General features: G+C 44.0%; 1 protein-coding gene and 1 long non-coding RNA gene across 4 annotated transcripts in view; one reads left to right on the top strand and one right to left on the bottom strand.

The window, feature by feature from the left end:
* Nucleotides 1-276: 276 nt before the first annotated feature.
* On the bottom strand, nt 277-2386 carry LOC130145125 (uncharacterized). Its single transcript, XR_008820380.1, has 2 exons — nt 2241-2386; nt 277-1693 (listed from the first exon to the last, which is right to left on the bottom strand). It is a non-coding gene; the product is annotated as an uncharacterized LOC130145125 (long non-coding RNA).
* An 85-nt stretch (nt 2387-2471) lies between these two features.
* CARS2 (cysteinyl-tRNA synthetase 2, mitochondrial) overlaps nt 2472-21977 on the top strand; it is a 37671-nt gene continuing 18165 nt past the window's right edge. The window contains exons 1-9 of one of the 3 annotated variants that reach the window (XM_056329657.1): nt 2473-2740; nt 2840-2890; nt 6931-7048; nt 9730-9801; nt 10412-10517; nt 11251-11334; nt 14131-14260; nt 16994-17127; nt 21342-21409. In XM_056329657.1, the coding sequence (XP_056185632.1) occupies nt 2532-2740; nt 2840-2890; nt 6931-7048; nt 9730-9801; nt 10412-10517; nt 11251-11334; nt 14131-14260; nt 16994-17127; nt 21342-21409 (972 nt within the window). In that variant the 5' untranslated portion in view covers nt 2473-2531. Of the gene's footprint in view, nt 2741-2839; nt 2891-6930; nt 7049-9729; nt 9802-10411; nt 10518-11250; nt 11335-14130; nt 14261-16993; nt 17128-21341; nt 21410-21977 lie in introns of all 3 variants that reach the window. The other 2 variants (XM_056329656.1, XM_056329658.1) reach the window with 2 other exon arrangements.

Here is a 21977-nt window from a genome sequence, read left to right as displayed (position 1 = left end):
GATGACTATTGTCTCATTCCACATGTCTCAGGCCAGGAATAAGTATATCAGGAAGGCAGGTATTTATAGGTGTCAGGAGAGGTGTGCCCACAGCCACAGACCGATTGTTTCTGAGAATGTTGGTATTTTTTAAATAATGAATTTATGCTTCTAATCCATCAGGATTAGTATTGCTTTTCTTTTGAGATTATATTTTTTTACAGTACTTGTAGAATACCTTCCACCATTCCATTGAATTTCTTCTACTGCATAAAAAAAAAAAATCTCAAGTGTGAATGATGTTAACTGTTTATTTCAGGCATTAAGGAATTCCTTTCCTACCTTCAGAAAATCATGTTTTATAGTAGGACATAGAGGTTTCTGGACTAAATCCTAAAAGCTAGTCTCGATAGCACAGGCACTAAGCCTTCTGAAACCACCAGGGAAAGAAAAAGGTCTTACATTCTTCTGATCTGTTGGCAGTTTCATCCATGATAGCTAAACCTGGAATTAAGGCTAAAAAACATCCATTGTTACTTGGCATTGATTTGGACTCTGTCAAAGTGCTCGGCATTGTACAGAACAAAGGAGACAACAGAGTTAATGACAACTCTTAACAGGGTATGTGTTGAACGGCAAAGACATCAAGACCGTCTCACTATGGAAACTGAAATAATTGGTTTGTGACGCTTCCTGAGAAATATAGGAAGCAAACATTTACAGAGGTTATTGGACGGTATCTTCAGTTTTATCCTAGCTAGTCTCAAATTAGCAAGCCCATTAAACAGGTTTCTTGTCTAACCAAAAAGTTATGACTGTTAAATGAAAAATATTGTTGAAAGTGCGTATTAAGAAAAAAAAAAAAGGGCTTTGTATCAGATACTCTCTAAAATGAAGCAAGATGTAGATGGGCATCTATTATTACATAAAAGCAATTATTTAAAATGATCATATTACATATGAGAAAAATCTATCAAACCTGTCCCTGGCAGACAGAAGAGGAAACAATGCAAGGACTTCTGTGAGGCAGCTCACCACAGGCAGACCTGTTCCCTGCAGCATCCAGTCACGCTGCGATCACTCAGTATCACCTTCCTCCCAAAGGCCAACAAGATCCTTTAGCAGGTGAGTAACACAGTGGTCTGGGAGACCTGAAAAGGCTCTCCTCTGAACAGCCTGCGTAGAGGCTTGTATGGAGGAGGACAGTCAGGGCAGACAGCACGCGCTGGAACCAATGGTTCGCTCTCTCTTCTCATACAAGAGCAAGGGTGGCTGCAACTGGAGCTAAAGGGCTTCAACTTCAACACAGGCCAAGAGGATGCTTCCTAAAAATGGCAGCACACCTGCGGTACTCCTTGCCAAAGGCTGGAGTTGATGTGTATTCACAGAGGCCAGGGAAATTAACGGTAGAGGGAAGGTAAAAAAACTGGGGGGCGGGGAGGGGAGCGGGGAGAACTCCAAAGCATTCAGCTGAGGATGTCATCTGGTCTGAAGCTGGGAAGCTGGGAGACACTAGCTGGGAAAATATTATATATGCTTATAGAGTTCTCACATGTTTCCTTGGTACCCGCTGGCAGTTACTTTTGGAAACAAGACGCTAGTTAAAGAAGACTGTTGGCACCATTACGCCTGTTCCATTATACTGCTATTCACTCTAGTTTCCCAAGTGGATCAAGGCACTGCAGCCAGCTAAGCTCCGTTTCCTCGGTACGCTCTGAAAGAAAGAAAGAAAGAAAAAGAAATCCACAACGAGATGAGAGAATCATCACCAGAAAACACACACCCTTCGCTTGTCCTGACTCCGGGAAGGAAGCGGCCCTTCCTTGGCATCAGCCGGCTAAAGCCCAGGGTACCGCACCGAGCGCCGGCCGCAGGTCACTCAGTTTTGAGACCGCCCAGGCCGGGCAGGGCTTCACAGGGGCGCGCGGGGCAAGGGAGGCGCGGGAGAGGTTTTTGAGACTGCGATGTATTAAGCCCAGCCTAGGAATGTCACACCACGCTTTTCTCCCAGGAGCTAACAGGCTGCCCGCCGCTCCCCGCGCTGATAGGCGGCGTACAACGGATTCGTCCCCCGCGTTTGACCGGATCGACTCGACACGGCTGCGTTAAACCTCCGCTCGCAGCCCGCAAACGCCGCGCCACAACCCACCGCGCTGCCGCCGCGCCGCAGCACCGGGCTGGGTACGCGCTCTTCGGCCGGATCCAAGCGGGGGGTGCGCCGCCCGGCCCCGGCCCCGGGCTCCCCAGCCCGCCCGACTCACCGAGGTCCGCGCCGAGGAACGCTGGGCCGGGCCGGGCTGGGGGCGGCCGCAGAGGTGACCCCGCGGCCCGGCGAGAGGCGGTGGCGGCCCGGCCGCGCCCCCTGCCCGCCGGCCCCGCCTCTTCCTGCCGCTCGGGCTGTAGCTACCCCGCTCGCACGCTGTCAGCCGGCACAGGCGGCGCGGCTGTCGCGGTGACAGGCGCGGCGGGTTGTGCCCGCTCACCTCGCCCCTCCCCGCGGGGAGGCGGAGCCCCCGTGTCCCCGCCCGCGGCCCGGGGCTGTGGCCGTGGCCATGGCCATGCTACGCGGCGCGGTGGCGGCGGCCCGGCGGTGCGGCCCCGGCCCCGGGACGGGCAAGGCGGGCGCGCCGCGGCGTTACAGCGCGGCGGAGCGGCGGCGGTGGGTGCCGCCGGCGGGGCGGGACAGCGGGATCGTGGCTTACAACAGCCGGAGCCGGAGCAAGGAGCCGCTCGTGCTGGGCACGGAAGGAGTGGCGACCTGGTAGCGCCCCGCAGCGGGCGGGCGGGCGGGCGGGCGGGGGGAGCGGGCGGCGGGGGCCGGGCTGGCCGTGACGGGTGCCTTTGCCTCCCCTCTCCGCAGGTACAGCTGCGGGCCGACGGTGTACGACCGCGCACACCTCGGGCACGCCAGGTGAGTCCGTCCCGAGTCACGCTCGGGGGGCGCTTGCGCGTGTCGCGTCCTGCGTGGGCCCGGCGGCGGTGCGGGGCGTCCGGCTGCGGCGGCAGCCCGTGTCCCGGCTGGTGGCGGGCCCCGCTGCGGGGGCGCTGGCGCTTCGCCTCCGGCCCCGTGCGAGGGGGGAAACCCGTGCTGGTTATATATGTATATATGCTTATTTAATATTATTTTTTTTTTGTCTCGGCCTCAGGAAGGGGCTGTCGGTGCAGCTCGCACCACACAGCAACAAAACGGGGGGATGGGAAGCATTAGGAACGTGGGCTTTTCGGCTTGGTAGGGTGAGCTGTGCCAGGTCACAGACCCAGGGGGCTTGGGGTCCAGGGGCAGGGCCACCTCTCTGTGCAAAAGCGTAGTTTTCCTCGGATGTGATTTGGACGCCGTGTCGGCACCAAGGAAAAGCCATTCAGTGCTGAGCATTAAAAAGATGCTTTTAAGGTTAACAGCCAGGTTAACGCATCTGTTCTTAAATCTGCAAAAGGCTGGGTAGCTTGAAGGCCTTTTTGCATAGTAACTCTGCAGTGGCTTACTGTGTTTAAATAAACCCCAGAACAGCACAGCATTTTTTCTGTAGGTCATTAGGATAATTACAATAATAAACCAGCTTCATTGTAAGTAACTTTGGAAAAGTGCTTTGGGTGCAGCCGGTGGTGTCAGGATGACGTGCCGGAGGCGAAGGTGCAGGGCGGCTGCAGCAGCGCAGCAGCTCCTCGCTCCTCATTCTTAAAAGAACAAGGAGCATTGGGCTCCCTGGAAGAGCAGGGGGCTTCCTCAGGTAATGCTGTCTGTGTGAATTTCATAGCTTCTGGTCCTGTTTCCATTCAGAAACTTGTGATGAGTTTTGCTCAATGCTGAGCTGTCACAGTGCTGCACAACTGCTCCTTCTTTCTGTAAGAGGGAAGTTTTAAAATACCAGTCATGTAAAAACTGTTGTTGGCAGCCTCTCCTTAAACGCTGCTATACTGTTGTGTGCATGTAGTGGTGTCCTCCTTGCTTTTGTCCAGTCATAGCAGAAAACTAAGCTAGCTTTTTACTGGTGATTTAAAAATCAAAAAATCTGTATTTTGAGTTTTTTTGTTTGTACTTAGTACCCTTAGGGGAACTTTAAAAAAAGAAGGTTAAATACACAATTACTGTATTTAAATCTACAGTTGTTGTAATACAGAGTATGTTACAGTTTACCTTGAAATAAATACAATTTCAAGTCATTACTTGAGAACATCTGTATAAAAAGATGGTAATAAATTCCTCGGGTTTGTCACTCATTTGAGGTTCTCTAGTATGGTAGAGCCTATCTTCCCTGACGTGTAACAGAAGAGGGAATTGCAGATGTGCACCTGTCCGAAGTGGTGTAGTGGATCTAGAACGCAATGTTTGTAGAGGTGAAGAATTTTGTCTCTTGGTCTCGCAGCTCTCTGTGGCTTTTGGATGTCTGCTTTTGTCAGTGGATCTCTGTGTTCTGCCTTTAGGCTCTTTTGATCAAAGGAGGGAATAGGAAGGCCTTGCTTGCTCTGCCTGTTCTCTTACCCATCTCTTCTTATCCCATGTCTAAACCAGCAATTTCAAGCTTTCCTGATGTGGAGAGGTTTGCCATACGTCTGTGCTACCTGGGTTTAACCTCTTCACTTACTGATTTAAGAAAGCATAGTTAGGGCTGAATATTGCCTTTGGAGTGGTGTATTGTGCAGATAAGTAGCCTTGTTTATACTCTTTCTGCTGCCTCTTTAGCACCTTCACGTGTTGTTCCGCTGAAGACCTTCCTCTCTCTTTTCTGATCAGTTAAACCCTCCAGTGTGTGAGGAGTTGGCTGTTCCTTCCCAGTGTCTGTAGTCTTGCACATGTAAGTGTTGGCAAGCTGTTGCTCACCCAATTTGTTCAGGATGGTGGAGTGCTCTTGATTTTATATATTATTATTTTTTTAACTTGTGGTGGGTATTTTTGTTTTGGTTTTTTTTTTTTTTTTTTTTAACCCCAGTAGCTACGTCCAACTATAGAGCTTTGGTAGGTGCAGCTGAAATGCATGCTGCTGATGGAGATGCGCTCGGAAAAAGCATGAAGTCAGGTGGAGTGGTGGCTGTTGTTACCATGCCACTCTTGTAAAATACCATCATTTTGTTGTACTCTTGCAATATAGTATCACTAGAATTCCTTTTTCCCCTCCTTCTCTCATTTGCCTTGCGGCAAACATGGCAGGTAATAATGCAGAAATGAACTTGAGATTCTTGAGAGGAATTTGAAAATAGTAGCATTATTATTTTTCTCCCCTCCTCCTTCCCCTCTACAAAGATTTTTTTTTTTAATTTCTCTAAATAATCCAACTTTCTGTAGTATGTTGTGCTTCCAGTCTTCAAAACAGGTGCTCTGTATGCCTCAATACAACAACCAAACCTCATCCTACACAGAAAATAAAAATCAGACTGGTAGATAATGCCATCTTTTTCCCCTCAGTTCTGAGGCTGGTCTTGATCGTGCCAGTATGAGCTGCAGCCTAGTTGGCATCCAGGTTCCTGGCTCAATGCTTGGAAATAAGAGTAAAACCAGGCAAGAAAGATTTCATTCAGTCTCCTGTGCCTGTTCTGCCACCCCTCTGATTTTGACTGCCTTTTTTTTTTTTCTTTTCAGTCCTGAGGTGGTAAGGACCCTGCTTTCTGAGGTGTCAGGAGATGTGCTCTGGCTCTTGCAGTGTTTCTTCCATCAATTCAGTTGGAAGATTAGAGGAAAAGAAGCAGTGTGAAATTTGTGTCTGCTCTGGGAACTACGACTGCAGGGCTGTTGAATCTAATATCAAGCTTTTGATGCTGCCATTGTTGCTCTGAACGGGGTCCAAAGACAAATGTAATATTCTTATGGTATCATGTCACCACATTAGATGAACCGTACTCCCGGTGAGCTGGTATTCATTAAGAACTATCTCCCTGGCAGCAAGGCTTTCAAAAAGCCTTTTTCAACATGGGTGTAGTGTGAGCAACAACAAAAAGTGTTTTTCTTCATTAAGATACTACACATCCGTAAATCTTAACCTTAATGCCACCTGGTCCTGCAGCTAAGGGGAAGGATGCAAATCCGTTTCCAGTATCTGCTTACACATCTTTGCTCTGACAGCCACAGGAGTTGCAGCTCATGGAGGTGAAGTGGAAGCCTGTAGGTCTGCGGGTCTCCTTTTGGGCTCTGTTTTCTCCAAAGCCAGCAAAGGCAGAGGATTCTTATCACCTTACAGGACAGACCTGGAGCTCTAGTCACCTTCTAATATCTCATCTAATAATTGAGTTTTACTCAGTCAGAGTGTGTTTTGAGACTTACAAATGGGGAGTCGGCAAGCAGAAGGGTCTGCCACAGCCCTGTACAGCTTGTGGGTATGCCAGTCTATCAGCATTAAATACTATGTTTTGTGACAAAGAGCCTGAATAATCTTGAGAATTTATTCTTAAGCGTAGATAAAAGAAAATAACCCACAGAGCAGCTCTCCTTTGCTATCAGAAAAGATCTGTGGTGGTGTATGAATGAAATAGTTTATCAGTGGCTGGTAGCTGTAGTTACTCAGCCCTAAGAAAAGTTCATTTGAACCCTGTTTTATTTCTCCCTCTTCTTCTGCCCTGTGGCTTTTGAAAACCTGTTAGAATATATGAAGCCTGAGTGATGTAGTTCAAGAATATCTGATCTGTGTGTCTTCATCCCTTTGAGAGGGTCTCCTGGCTCGCTTGTAGCTTCCAACACACTTTGGTGCTTGAATAAAGAGATGCAACAAAAGAAAACTCAGACAATTGATGTAATGTGTCACTAATGCCAGAAGAGGGTAGGCCAGTTCAAGGGATATTTGCTTGCCTTTTGTGCAGGTGTTAACTGGTTCTGGAAAAGCACTTTATGCACTGAAGACCTTTTCATTGCAAGTGTTGGGAGTATTTAGATTGTCCCTGTGCCTGTTAGTGCTGTTGGTTCTTTTAAAGTTTATTCTTACTACTGGATGTTTAAAAGATCACTTTTTTTTTTTTCTTTTCCAGCTCCTATGTTAGGTTTGATATAATTCGAAGGATAATGACTAGGTTCTTTGGAATTGAAGTTATCATGGTGATGGGGATCACAGACATAGATGACAAGATAATAAAAAGAGCCAATGAGGTAGGTGTTTGCTGCAGTCTCTGACCCAAACTTTTGGTATTTTCTACAGCTACTTACATAGGAAAGTTAACCTAGGTTTGTTTTTGTTTGGTTGGTTTGTTGTTGAGTTTTGTCTGTTTTAGTAAGTATTATTAAATGTTTAATAAGTATTAATAAATGTGGAGATTTCTGGTCCCTGGCATGGCTGTAGTGGGGCCAGGAGCCTGGGAGGCTGGGCATCAGGAGCCATGTGGAGGTAAAGGGGCGCAGAGCTGTGTGAGGGTGACAGGCAGGGCGGGCTGTGTTACAGCACCCACGGCTGGGGTCCTCCTGCCTGCGAGGCCAGCGGCGAACAAAAAGCCAGGGTGAATCCGCAGCAGAGTGAAGGGTGTCTTATCCCAAAAGCATCCCAGAACTTAGCAACCAGGAGGCTTCTGGCTGAGTTCTGGAGAAGCCTTGTGGGCTGCCGAGATGTGGCCTTGCTACCCGCAAGGCCGAGGGCGGTTCCTGAAAGGTGCCGAGCACCATCTAGCTGCAACATCAGCGCCGTGGAAAGCTTTGTCAGTCTCGTTTGAGTTTGTCACCTAGGTGAAAGTTGACATTGAGTGTAGGGGTAAAGTGGTGAAACTGGGGCTGTAAGTGGTTCTCAGTTGCATTTTAATCGGACCTTTTTAACCAGCTGAGCTTGGTGAGTGATTATTCCAATTATTTTCTTTTTTTCTTTCTTTTTAATTTAAATGCTTTTTGGACCCTGAAATGCTAAGAATGTTTTCTGTGGCTTATTCTACATTTTGAATTTTTTTTTTTTGTTTTTAGAAGCTGTAACTTATGTCTGCTGGATCATAAATGAATGTGTTGGATCAAATTGCAGTTGCAAGCTTTAAGCTAGTTTCTTGGAGCCAGAGAATTTGATGGCTGTCACTTTTTTATTTAATCTTTAAGTAAACAGTTACTACTACAGTTAAATATAGGGTACTGCATTCAAACAAATAGAAGCACGCTGCTCCTGTAGAAATGCCTGTGTGGTCTTCTAGTCCATTTACTTGCAGTTTGCTAAGGCAGTAGGCTATCTTAAAAAATTGTAACCCCCAGGCATTATAAGTCCGTCTGTGAATTTTAGAATTTTTCCTTATTGTCAGAACATTACGGAGATTATGTTTGAGGAGGCGGAAATGACACAATGTTTTAAAGAATTTGTGTTCATTATCTGTATCCTTTGGTCTTACAAAGTAATCTTTCCATGGCTTTTTAGTCTCTTTCATGCCTGCTCTGCTCTGTACACTTTGTTTGGGCGGCCAAGGCCTCTACCTCAGTAGCTTGGTTTTGTTGGGACCTCTGTACCTGAAGTGTTACAGTGGTAGGATCAATGTGCCTAAGCTTGTTCTCCACCCTCTAGTGGGTTTCATCTAGAGAAAACCTGGAAGTTGTGTATCTAGTCTATGATGAGCATGCTGCCTGCCCTCAGTGGTCCTTTGAGAGAGAGAGAGAGAGAGAGAGATGAGTGTCTGTGTGTGTTGAACATCCATCTCAACAGGAGGAATTTCCCCACCTTCCTCCTATAAGCACCTTTGTGTTTCTGTTGATGGAAAAAGCAGCTGAGCTGTCTGGGGAGATGAGTGCAGTTGCTAGGGTCTGGAAGAGCACTCTTTCTGGTCTGTAGGCAGGAGTATGCCTTCATTTCTCAGTGCTGAGCATCTTCCTCATTTCATTGCTGGATGAGCATCTAGTCTGTCTTCACCAGAACTCCTGCCTTGTCCAGGAGCTTGTCCAAATAGTGGTACCCACCAGCACTCCAAAAATCAGATCCCTTAAAGATGTTCCAGTAATGAATTGGAGGTGTTGAAACTGGATTTATTTTGCTAATGATTCAGTTACCTGCAAACTGGAGAGACTGAGTATGTTGTGTACTCCTCAGAGAAGATGTAAAAGCTCACGTTTGAAACACTTTGATATCATGGTTTTGCTTGCTAGGGCAGGTTTTGCTGTCATACATCTTTCAAGCTCTGACGGCTTCTGAATATTTGAGAACAAGTATCTTGCCACATGCAAGTTGTCTCTTTCCTTTTGGGCTGCACTTTCTTGTTAGCTCTGTGAGCATCCCTGTTCCTGTCCATTGCCCCGTGAACGAGAAATATGGAGAAGGTGCCTGAGAAGCGCCACACTTGATGAAGCGTGGGACTGAATTTCAGTTCATTTCCCCTGATTGTACAGAGATCTACAAATAACTGTGATCAGCTGCAATAGCTTATTTTTCTTAATCACTGAAAATTAATACCTTGTCTCATCCTGCAAGTGTCTGATCTGTCTTCCTGACATTTAGGTGGTATCTGTGTCCCCTGCCAGTAAGTTAAATGAATTTCATGTCCTGTGTACTGTAGTCTATCTTGTCTCTGGAAATGGAAGACCCTCTCAAGAGGAAAATAATGAGAGAAGGAAGGAGTTTATTTTAATCTTGGGTTGCTTTCTCTTAAAAGATGGGTATTAATATTTTGGTAATTCAGAAGTGTAAATGATATACTACTTTAAAGTTATTTATAGCTTATATCTCCTCCACATCAATGTTAGATTAATAAGCCTTTCTGATTCTTTACCTTGGGGGCTTTGTAAGTCTTCCAATTAGCTACTAACTGTCTGATAGAAGATTGCAATATTTTATATTATTACTTTGATTTATGATTTACTAATCTGCTTCTCTCTTTCAGATGAATATATCGCCATTAGCTCTTGCTCGTATTTATGAAGATGACTTCAAACAAGATATGGCTGCCTTAAAGGTACAGATATTCAAGCTTCCAAATTTAAGAGTATTTTAAAGTAATGTATTTTGGCAAGGAATCTGATTTTGACAGGATGATCTGAAAAAATAAATTGCTTGTGTGTTGAAGCATTGCCTGGAAACTGAGTACTGATGTACTTTTTTGTTCTTCTGGAAAGATACTGCACACCTTTTGAGTAAGGAAATGGAGGGAGAAGAAAACCATAGCTTTAGAACAGGGGTCCTCAAACTATGGCTCCCCAGGGTCCTCAGTCCAGCCCCCAGTATTTACAGAAGCCCCTGCCCACCCCCCCCCACCCCCCACCCCCCGCCGGGGGTTGGTGGGGAAACCAAGCAGCCGCAGATGACTGCCTGCCACTGCATCCGCGCGCCGGCCCCCTGGTTAAAAAGTTTGAGGACCCCTGGTTTAGAATGAACAAGTTTAACTTCCTTTTTTTTGTGTATTATCTTAAATTCTGCCTATGAACTTTTTATGATACTTGCAATTTATTTGTTTTTAAAGATAAATTTGAGGAGAATGTTCTTTACAGTTGGTTTCTTAGGGTGAAAGAACTTGTAAGCAGTGTGTTTCATGCAGGTAACGAGATGTTACTCTTTCTTTGTTTAAGGTCCTTCCTCCTACAGTATATATGAGAGTGACTGACAATATTCCTCATATAATTTCCTTTATAAAAAAAATAATTGCTTGCGGACAAGCTTACGCAACCTCGCAAGGTGAGACTTCTAGTAAGGCAACTCCTTGTTCAGCACATGTACAGGAAATTGGCGCTCTTAATAATCCTGTTTTGTGATCAAATGAGATACCCTGTGCCAGGCTTTCCTTCTGTTGATTAACAGACAGGGTGTGAGCAACTCGTTTGTGATGACATGGGTGGGCAGAACAACTATTACTCAATTTCTATGTTAGATGTAGCTTGTTATTTAATATAATAGTTTACTGTAATGAACTGCCATCTAAGCTGCTGTGGGGAAGTCCTAGCCTGGCTTCTACAAGGGAGCTGGGGGAACCTCTTAGCTCTAAGCAGGAGGTGGGTATCTCCTATGTGCTGTAAAAGATGTGCTTGTGAGGCACAATATGTGGATTTTTTTTTTTTTTTTTAAGCAGAGGTGGTGGTGGTAGAAGGATTCGAGTGCATTATAACTGGAGTAGCAGCAGGCTGCGCTGCTGGAGGGGATTGCTGATTGTGCTTGGGCAGGGGAGAACCTGAGGAGACCTCCAGAATGCAAAGTTATCCTGTATGCAGAATAAGTAAATGTGCTGAAGTCAGTGAAAAGCTGGTCACATGGAAACTTCTGCTACTACTTTTGCAGTATTTCTGAATTTCTAAATCTGAAATTAAAATGGGAATTGAAAGGGCATTTTGTTTTGCTTTCAGGAAAATGTTGTCTCCTCATCATGAGTGTGCCCCATCTTTGCTATAAAACTAAACTTTTCTTTTTCTGCTAGGCAATGTTTATTTTGATGTTAAGTCTTTGGGAAAAAGATACGGAGTGTTAACTACTATTTGTCCTGATACCCAGGATGAAGCAGGTAAGTTCACAGCACCAACTTGTTTGTATTAATGTATTGTTTGAAGTCCTGATATATCTCTGTGTAAACTTTCATTCAACAGTCTGAAACAGTTTTCTAACCTCTTGTGTATAGCCAACACTTCGGTTAATTAAGATTGCATTGCTTCTGTAATTATCAAGGCACTTGCTGTTACCAGTGCAAGAGGAGATGTGGCGATCTCTTTTCATACTTGGTTCCCTCTACACCTTTGTTCTGGTACCTTAGAACAATTAGGAATCTTAATCAATTTTATTTATATACTTGGGAGTGGTACATATAAACTTCATAGTGAGGTGGTGGTCTCAGCCATTGCACTAGCCAGCAGTGAGATAGTTAAAGGTAAATGCAGGGAAACTTCAGCTACTGTGTTATTGTTTGGGCAGTTGCACTCCTCGGTTGTGTGCTAACTGGATGAATTTGCTTCTTTCATTACTTCCCACCAGACTACCGCTAAGCAGCCTGTTTGTGTGAGTGAGCAATCTCTTGATAGGCTGTGCTAGAGCATGCCTGTACCCTGGGCTGTGTGTTTTTTTGCTCCACTTACCTAGTTGCTGAGCAGGATTGCTGAGCCTCTTTGTAGCTTCTGTTGAGTTGAGTCTGATCTGGTCTCTGTGGTGGAGAATTTGACGTGGGTCTCCTGCATCCTTTTGCATGCTGAAGTTCAGTATTTCTTCATTGAAAAAAATCTGTTTGCAATTACTGAAAATGCCTGGCAGGCTGATGCTCGGGTGGATTGCAGCCAGAAACTTCTCACAGCTGCACTTCAGCATTACAACTCACAGAGGGAATGTGTTTTGTCTACAGTTATTTAGAGGCAGTTACCGACTGCAAAGGCAGCCAGCAGCCCCCCTGGGCTGCACTGGGAAGAGCATTGCCAGCAGGTCAAGGGAGGTGATCCTTCTTTGCTCAGCACTGGTGAGATTCCTGGAATGCTGGGTCCAGTGCTGGGCTCCCCAGTACAAGAGAGATATGGGCATACTGGAGAGAGCCCAGCAGAGGGCTACAAATACGATGGAGGTACTGGAGCATCTCTTTATGAGGAAAGGCTGAGAAAGCTGGGACTGCTCAGCCTGGAGAAGAGGAAGCTCAGGGGCATTTTACCCATGTGTACAAATACCTGGGGGCGGGTTAAAGAAGATGGAGCCAGGATTTTCTCGGGGTGCTTGGTGATGGGACAAGAGGCAATAGGCACAACCTGAAGCACAGGAAATTCCACCTTTTTTACTCTGAGGGTGATTAACAGAAGAACACGTTGCTCAGAGAGGCTTTGAAGTCTCCATCCTTGGAGAGATTCAAAACCTGACTGGACACCATCCTGGGCAGCCTGCTGTAGCTGTGTGTTCTGATCAAGGATTGGACTGGACAATCTCCATATGTGCCTTCAAGCATCAACCATGACTGATTACGTATTTTACTCTGTTGCCCCTCAAGTCACTTACAATTAAATTTACTGTTATTTCTAAAGACTGTTGTTTTGCTTATAACCGAGAAGGTGAGGAGTGCGCTTTTTTTGTAGCAATATGCTCAAAAAAAGGCAGAAGAGGCATGGAATCAGCCAGAGATTTGCAAACTAGCGAAAGAGCCAAGATGAAGGTTCATTGGGTAAAAGTAGGGTTATATTTCTGTCCCTTTATTTCTTATCAAGTTTGAATGATGAAGCAGGTGTAATGGATTTTTGTAATCTGCTAGTCTTAATATTGCATGATGTTCTGAATAAAACCTCTGTATAATATCAATAAAGTACAAGTGGAATGGCTCAAGAAAAATGACCACCTAACAGATCTCCAAAAATAGCTGTGAATCATCATTAAGATGTGTTGATACTGGAATGCTCCAGGGATTGGTTCAGACCCAGTGATACACTGTGGTTTTGTTAGAGATCTGAAATAAGTAGAGAAAAAAGTAGATCGAGTATCAGCTGCTGATGAAACGGGTGAGTCATGTTAAATAAGGGAACTTAAAACAGCGCAAATAGCTTGCCAAGCTGGAGCCTGTCAAGCCAAATAGGTATTTTGTTCCGCATAGGTCAAATGCGAGGTTATGTATTTGTCAGCAAAAAAATATGGAGTCCAGAACCCTGTTCTGTAGCTCCTGCCAGGTAGTGGTTTGTATCTGACCGGGGGTTACAAGCCAGCAGAGATGAACTCTGTGGTACTGTGGCAAAAAAGGACTGAATCCTTGGCTGGCGTAGTGAAGGAAGCAGCAAATATGGCTGGAGAGGAGACCTTTGTAGAGAAGCAGTTGGTGAAAATGGTACTGGAAGGTTGCTACTGTCCAAGAACACTCATTTCCACGCTCTTGGTTTTATAGAATCTGAACTAGAAACTATTTGTGCCCCAGAGAAACAATAGTGTGAGTTGTTGGGGTTTTTTTTGTTTTGTTTGTTTGTGAGTTTTGGTTTAGGTTGTTTTTGTTACTTTGCTGCTGCAGTGCAATCCGTTTGTTGAAATGGGCTGATAAGTAACTAAATGAATGATGTAAAACCAGAGAAGGCCAAAAGGAGTAAAAGGATAGGATGTATTAGAGAATCATGAATTCGTCTTTTTAGCCTGCAGAAATCTAATTCAACATTTTTTATTTTTTTTTTTTCAAATGCTTGATTGGGAAACTGGAAGCCCTGTAGAAGGAGTAAGGGTGGAAAATCACAGGAAAAGAAGCTGAGCAAAAGGGATTAAGAACAGGGTAGTTCACTAAACACGCATTTCCACTTGCTTTCATCTGGTCTTTTTTTTTCTTTTAGACATTTCCCATTAACCAATCACTTATTCTTGGCAGTTGAATCTGATAAACGACATGGTAAAGATTTTGCCCTGTGGAAGGCTGCCAAACCTCAAGAGCTATCTTGGACTTCTCCCTGGGGAAAAGGAAGACCTGGATGGCACATTGAGTGTTCCACAATATCAAGGTCAGATTTCTTGGATTTTAAATCTAGTGCTGGTTTTTGTTTTCAGTCACAGCACAATGGTAACAGCAGTTTCAAAAGTGTTTTCCAATCAGTAGAAAGCACCAGTTTCCATGTGAATACTTTGTGCAATTTGGGATGTCACACGTGTCCCAAAACCTCTGCTTTGCGTTAATGGCACAGCTGTCTTGTGATGTCTTGGCACTTTCTCTTGAGATAGACTTGGTATTTAAAATAAGGTGTGCAGGATCACGCGGATAATTATAAATCTTGAACTGAGTAACCAAAGTTTTAGTGAAAGTTATGGTGGTACTTTCATTTACCTCCCTTCCAGTCCTTGCAGCCTCCATGAGACTCAGTTCAGTGTGTAGTGCTGTGTCAGGAGGACAGCATATGGGATTCCATCCTCACTCCAGCAAGTGCATGAGATCTTGCTGACCATATCTTAACAGCAGTTGTGGATGTTCATGCTAATAACCTAAATGTTTTTCAGCTTTAAGTCAGCCACAGTATTAAATATTCTGATTTCTCTGTGGCAGTATATTCTGTGGGCATGGTGTGAATTGTGCATAGTATTGTTTTGCTTGTAGTTCGTTTATATTAATTTGCTCTTAATTTGGGAGTTTTATTTTCTCCAGAGAATAGTAATACTTTGTCCTGCACTGTATTAACTTATGACCTATTAGTTTGTATATTAAAAAAAGAGACTTTAAATCTTCTCTCCTGGAAGATTGATGGTGATATTTAGTTTCACATTAGTCTCAGATCTTTTTTTGGAAGCTAATAACAAATTATTTAGATCTGGCCCCATTTAACTTACGTTTTCAACCCAAACTGAAAGCAGATGGAACAGGTACTTTAGGTTTGTTTCATGTGCTTTGCTGGTGCACCTGAGATTAAGTCATTTCTAACATTGTGAAAAGCATTTATAAGGGTGATTTGCTGTCTGTAAATAGTTTCAGCACTGTGAAACAGTTCTTAAGGCAACTGAAGTGCACAAAAGCGTGCTGTATTTGAAGTGCAACCTGTGACAGAAGTGCACAGGTAAGAAATGCCAATTACAAAATGGCTTATCTGCTAACATGGTGCTGTTTATAGTCTGCATTTATTTCTGTAAAAACTTTTTTTACCGTGGCTGAATGAGGCTTCTGCCATGTAAATGAGAGTTGACCCATGCAGAATCTAAGAGTAGTAATCCTGGACTGTGAAAAACGGAAAGCTTGTTTTGGTAAGCTACCTAAAATGTTTTGCTGTCCCAGGTCAGCTATCCAAGGCCCATGTTAAGCAATACCTACTTACCCAGCTCTTTTGTCAAAGACCATAAGGCATTTTAAGCAAGCTAGGCAAATTAATTTAAAGTCTTTGAAACATGCCTGAGGAAGGTGAATGAGAAGGACGTTGGTCTCTAGCATGGCATGGAGGAGGGAACCACCTGCTGTGGCTTGTACCTGATCTCCTCTCTGGGGTTTCCCTTGCGGTGAGATGGGCTGCTCCTCCTGCCCTTGAGCATTTTGCAGATCTGTCTCTCCCCAGCTCTTAATAGTTATGCTGGAGGAGACAGCAAGTGGCTAGTGCTCCTCTGTAGATGTCACAAGGGAAGGCATGAGCCAGGGCCATTCCCGGGAAGATCTGTGCTTAAGCTGATTTTGGAGCAGACAGGAGGAAGCAGAGGAGCATGAGCTTGGGAAATGCCAACAGCTGGTCTTTATTCTGTCTTCTCTCCTTGTTTTCTTTTCTTCCTGTGCCCCAACAGCTTCTGCAGAGCCATCATGAGCCAGGGTGTTTTGTCCCAAAAAGGGACAGAAGTATTAATACCTAGCCGACAACCAGGAGTAACTTCTCAACATGACATATGGGATGACTGTGTATCTATGTTTACACACGCGTGCATGCATGTGTGGGCCTTGCCTTTTGTCTTCTACTTGTGTAGACCTTGTATCTTCCCCACCTTGAGTGTCCCTGGTTTCTGGGCACTTAGCATTGATTTACCTCCCTGTGTTCTCGGTTTATCATATGGGCAAGTTAATGACTTCATTTTGCCCAATGTGGCCTAGCAGGGACTGGCTGGAACAGTGGATAGTGTAGCAGCCTTGACTCCTGGTGTTTAACAAGAGAGCATCTAGGTCAGTCCCACTGCCACGTGAATACCTCACTTCCAGCCACCAGTGTTTGCAGAGAGACCTGTGCCACGCAAGCCCGTGGGTGACCTGCACTGGTGCAGCAGTGGTGTTGGGCTGAGAGGAGTGGCCTTGGGAGATCAGAGGCATTGATGCTTTCTTTTGACATTATAACAGTATAAGACTAAGCGTTTTCTATCATGACTGCCTACAGTCATTGCCTGAACTCTTACAGAAAAGGTACAAGGTAAAGAAAAATAATACCAAATTTACAGACATGTTCATTGCTTTGAAGTTTTTAACTTCGCAGATGAAGGTGGCTGTCTGATTCTGAAACTATAGCAGAACAAGGCAAGGAGACATCCTGCTTGCCATTCTTTAAGTTAGGAAAAAATAATTGCTCCTGCTGAGGAGAATTTTGCGGGCAGATATTGGTCCTGTCCATCCAAGTTCTTCTGCAGTTTTGGTATCCAAGATCATTGTAAAGTCTTGTTTTAAAACTGCAGTCATTAAATTGTACGCTTAAATTTACGTTCTTTTGTCTTATTCTTTTCTGCATTTCTTTTTGTAAAAACCTTTTGTAGTATTCTACTTACCGACCAGGAAAATATTGTTACAGTGCAGTGTTTGGAAAGCAGCTGGACATCCATACTGGTGGAATAGATCTTGCATTTCCTCATCATGAAAATGAAATTGCACAGTGTGAGGTGTATCATCAGTGTGAGCAATGGGGGAATTACTTTCTGCATTCTGGTAAGTAAAATACTAATCGCCCAAGAGGCCTCTACAAATGTAATGGTTCGGATTTTAAGATTTAGCATTTCTGTGGTATGAAAACAGATACTGTACTACAGTGACCCAAGTTCCTGTCCTCACTAAATGAGAATGAATCTTGAAAATGTAGAATTAATGCCTTTATTAATAAAAGCAGTTACAGTGATAAAGCCCTGAGTTTCACCTAGGGAAGTCTCCAACTAATAACTGTACATGCATTGTCCATGTACAGTGTTTACATCTGACTTAAAAATGTGGGAAGAAGAGTTTTTCCTGTACAATCTCATTCCCTTTCATTTGAGTTTCCTCAAAATTTGAGGGTACCCTTTGTGATCTTTTTTAAATTGTATTTTAGCCGTAACAGTCCTTCAGGAAGAAGATGAAAATAATTGATACTTTCTATATGTGTTTATGTAGTTCTAAAACCCAGAAGTTCCTGCTGTCTTAGAACCAGAACCTGCAGTATCTGATGGCGAGGAATAGAGGTGGCAGGTGGGGAGATAGCTGATTGTAATGCTTTAAAAACATTGGGAGCAGAATAAATCAGTCTTTGTTTTCCAACATCTCCAGGCACCAGTTGCTTGTGGGCTTAAAAATTATTTTTCAGTAGCGTGCAAAAGTGCATAACGTAGCCTGTGTCTGTAAATAGGTGAAAGGCTTTTAATAATGATAAGATGTCTGTAGTACTGGAAAGAAGAGTGGAGAGAATGCTAAGATACATGAACTGACAAAGCTCACAAAGTTGTGATCCTGCAGAGAAATATCTGAGCTGGAATGTTTGTATGGTTTGAAGTGTGGGGGAAGCGTTGCAAGGCAGATGCTCTGCTGCAGCAGCCACCCACTGGACATTCTAGGTGTGCAATTTGTATCCCTCTAACTACTTAAATTCTTCTGGGAAGCTTTTTTTATCCACCAGTAGCATTATGCCTAGTAATGGCTATGAGAAACAAGATTCATGCTGAAGACCAAGTGTGTCAGATGCTTTGGTCTACTCGGGTGAGGTGTGGCCAATGAGGTTGCTGGTGGGTAGAGCTAAGAAGATCTTTGAAATCTGAGCTACATAAAACCAAGTCACTTGCCCCTCAGCTCTGTAGAAAAGTGGAGATACTGAGTCTTGCCACTATGGTCCCTTAATCCTCTGTAGTGCTTTGACCAAATTCAGTGTGTCTCTGCTTTTCTATGGAGTATGAGTGACTTGGTATTGGTGTAGCTCATGGATGTTGGAGACCTTGTCTCTCTTTCCCCAGAAGTGAAGTCACTGCCCATGCCTGACTGAACTCTATGAAAGTGTCTTTTACTCCCTTGGTCTTCAGCATACAATACTGCCTGGCATCAGGTAGAACTGCTCCTTGCTGCCTTTACATGACAGTGCTTTGGTGAAGTTTGTTCTTCTTGGTGCACTCATGGTGGTTCTGGATGGTCAGCTGAAGTCAGTGGAAAGTCAGGTTCCAATCTGCAGTCTCTTTTGCTGAACAGTACTTTGTGCAAGGTGTCTTGCTGAGCTCTTTGAGTGCTTCTCTAAGACCTGCAGAGTTAAGCCTGTGGTACACTCTGTGAATTACTTGAGCTTCCTTTTTTACATATATTTGTACTGTATGGAATGAATATTGAACTCTAGTTCCAATTCCCAGTGTAGAGCCTGTTGTAAATCAATAGCAATTGTCCAGAGGGCGGTGCATGCTCCAGGGTGTGCTTTGCTCCTGAAGTGCTGGAAAACTGTTTGCACTTCCAAAGAGATGCACTGGTTTCTGCCAGGTGGAGCTTTCTGCTGAATGCTAGTGAATCTGACTTTCCAAGCGTGGAATTGATACTGTAGGAGAAATATTCTTTGAAACTAACTAAAGAGGAGTAAATTTGTCTTGGGGGGGGAAAAAACACCCTCGAACTTAATTCCAAGGGCAATTTATACACTGAGGTTCTCTAGGAGCTGACAGATTACATTGATTAAGTCAGAAAACTTTGCTGGAGGGCGATAGTATGAATTATTTAGGGCAAATGAATCGGGTTCAGAAACAATTTATTCTGGAAACAGACTTCAGAATTTTAGCAGGCTCAGAATTGGAGGAGCAATCCCCATTAGAGGAAGAAAATCCCTGCACTGGGGATAAATCTTCTTATAAGGACTTTATTTTTAGACTACTTATACTCTGGGAAGAGCGCCAAGCCAAAGTTGTGAAAATCCTTGTATTTTGTGGTCCTTTAATGAAATCATTCTAAGTGCTGAAACTCTTGAAGAAGAATATTATTTCAAATTCCAATGTTACCTGTACCTTATTAGGAAAACACAAACAAACTATTTTAAGCTTGGCTGCCTAAAGTTAAGTCAGTCAATATTTAGGCACCTTTGCAAAAGAAAAAAAAAAAAAAATAATTATACCCTTGCTCTTCCCCTCCTTCCAGGAGAAGTTTGCGGGTTTTACTTGTTGCAAGAGCTGCAGTTGTCCAGTGCTTCTGACAGCCTGAGTGTTCTTATTGAGGGCCCCAAGTTTAATGATGCAGTGGTGAAAATGGCCTCACCTGCTAGCACTCAGGACAAATACGATGAAAATGAGATTTTTTGTTTGATCATGGACTTCTGCTGTAGCGGTTTATGTATGCACGGATCTCTTGATTCTATCCTACTCTCCATAGTGTGTATTGTGCAAGCGTAAATTTCCAGGTGGATGGGGTAGGAGTGGAGGTAGCCTTCTTATAGAGAATTCCCACTGCTTTGCCTCATTGTTAGAAATAGTTAAGAAGTGAAACCAGATGCTTTTCATGTCCATTTGCTGGGTCTGAGCATGTTGCTTTTCTATCCAGATGAGTGTAATGGGGTTTTTATCTGCTTGTGGAAGAGAGGAGGTTCCAGGCAAGGCTGCAAAAGCAGCACTGTACGGAGAGTAGCACAAAATGCAGACAGCTGCTTGGGCTGCTGAACAAGAAATGCCACCTCTGCCACCACCTGTAAAAGCAGAAGCCTGATCATATGCTGTCGTTGCAGAGCACTCTGAGGCACTGGTAATGCTGGACTGCCAAACCTGAGAGAATGCTGAGCGCTGATGTGGTAGTACAGAGTAAGAGGAGTTCATGCTTAACAGTCTGCCTCTGAGTACAATGAAGTGCTGGATCCTGCACGTCATGAAGTGCCTGAAAATTGCGTTAGTTGTGGGTGCTTGGTAACTTACAGGATTGCTCCTTCTATTAGGAGAAGCCAATCAAGGCTTTTAACATCTCTGAAATGAAGCTGAGTAGTCTTTCATTGGCTAAGTCTTCAGCATCTTTCCAGTGCTGTGAATAATTGTTTTCCATCAGTGGTGCTGTGGCTGGCACAGATGAAGCTCGGGAGCGTGCAGCCTGAGGTTGCCCATCTTCTGTCTTGCTTTGACAGAAATTTCAGTCACGAAGCTGAGCTCTGCATACTCTCCTAAATGCAATGGAGATGGTCACTGCCTTTTTCCTATACCACAGCCCGGCAGAACAGCAGTCAGCGTGGGTATTGAAAGCTCTAGTAATGCTCAGAGACTGCATTTTAAGATAAGCTAGTTCAAATTGGGCGTCATAGCTGAATCCCTCCCTCCAGGCTTTTGAAGACTGAGAAAAAGAAGGGGGGAGAAAATAGGGAAGGTGCAGAAAATTAATTTTACACGTAAAGGTGTTTTGAACCAGCATAATAAACCTGGAGTTAAAAAAAGCGTAACAGCCACCAGCAGCAAGTAGTAAGTACAGAAAATTGTTTGAGTTTCAAGAATGTTGTGATGTAAGATCACCGGAAGATCTTTTAAAGGTCTTAAAATATTGCTGAAAAGTCAAGAGTAACAGATAAGGCACTTTTCTGTGAAGACAAAGTATTTGCTTGCTTGTTTTTACCAGTCTATCGTCAACTCTGAGCAGGGAGACTTCTTGTTTTTTCCTTATCAATGTTTCTGCTCGTGGTGGTGGTGTTTTGTTGGATATTTTTAAAAAAACATTTTATTTTACTGTGTCTTAATTCACCCAGTGAAAGTTGAGAATTGAGAGGTGTGCAGGACTGCAGGCAAAGCTGCTGAAAAATGCTACATGTTGCATTGAAATGGTTGGTGTGTGCCCATCACAGCATATGCTGCCTCCAGCGTTTCCAGTGTCTCAGTGCAGTCTCTAATTTGCTTTGCATTCAGAAGTGTGCTCATTTATCCTGATTGTGTGTTGGTTTTGTTTTTTTTTTTCTTTTGTTCTAGGGCATTTGCATGTTAAAGGAAGTCAAGAAAAAATGTCCAAATCATTAAAAAACTACGTATCAATTAAGGTAATCTCTTCCTATGAATTGAAGCAATGTATATTTGTAATATGTAAACGTTAATCACAGCTCTCTTTTTCTCAAAAACTTTGGAGCATGTGCTTATGCTGCGGTGAAAGACCTGAAGTGGAATGTTTCTGTAGTGCTGGTGTACCTGTTATTGTGGATCTGGATGTAGGAAACCCATTCAGACTCAGTGTTTGCTTATGTCGTGGATCTTGCTGACCTGAGAGTGTTTGTAGGAGCAACGTTTGTGCCCAGACTTCTGCATTATAGGTTTATGGCTGGACTTGATCTCAAGTGCCTTTTCCAACCTAAATTACTCTGTTCGATAGTGATGGGTTCTTGTCCGCCTGCTCTTAGTAGTGTATATGCTTTTGGGACTTAGAAAAGAACTGATATTTTCCCTTGTTCTGCTTTGGGTGAGATGGGACAAAGTGTCAGCATTTTGTCGGGAAGCTGTTGGATGTCCTGCAACTGCACTATGCCAGTGCTTGCTCGTATTCTCCTTTATTTTTATACAGTGACCTTGCTGATGCCCAGAGGGCTTTTTCTTTTGGTAGCCACAAGCCATGTG

The sequence above is a fragment of the Falco biarmicus genome, chromosome 2 (assembly GCF_023638135.1).
Source record: "Falco biarmicus isolate bFalBia1 chromosome 2, bFalBia1.pri, whole genome shotgun sequence".
Lineage (NCBI taxonomy): Eukaryota > Metazoa > Chordata > Aves > Falconiformes > Falconidae > Falco > Falco biarmicus.
This window is presented reverse-complemented; position numbering and strand designations above follow the sequence as displayed.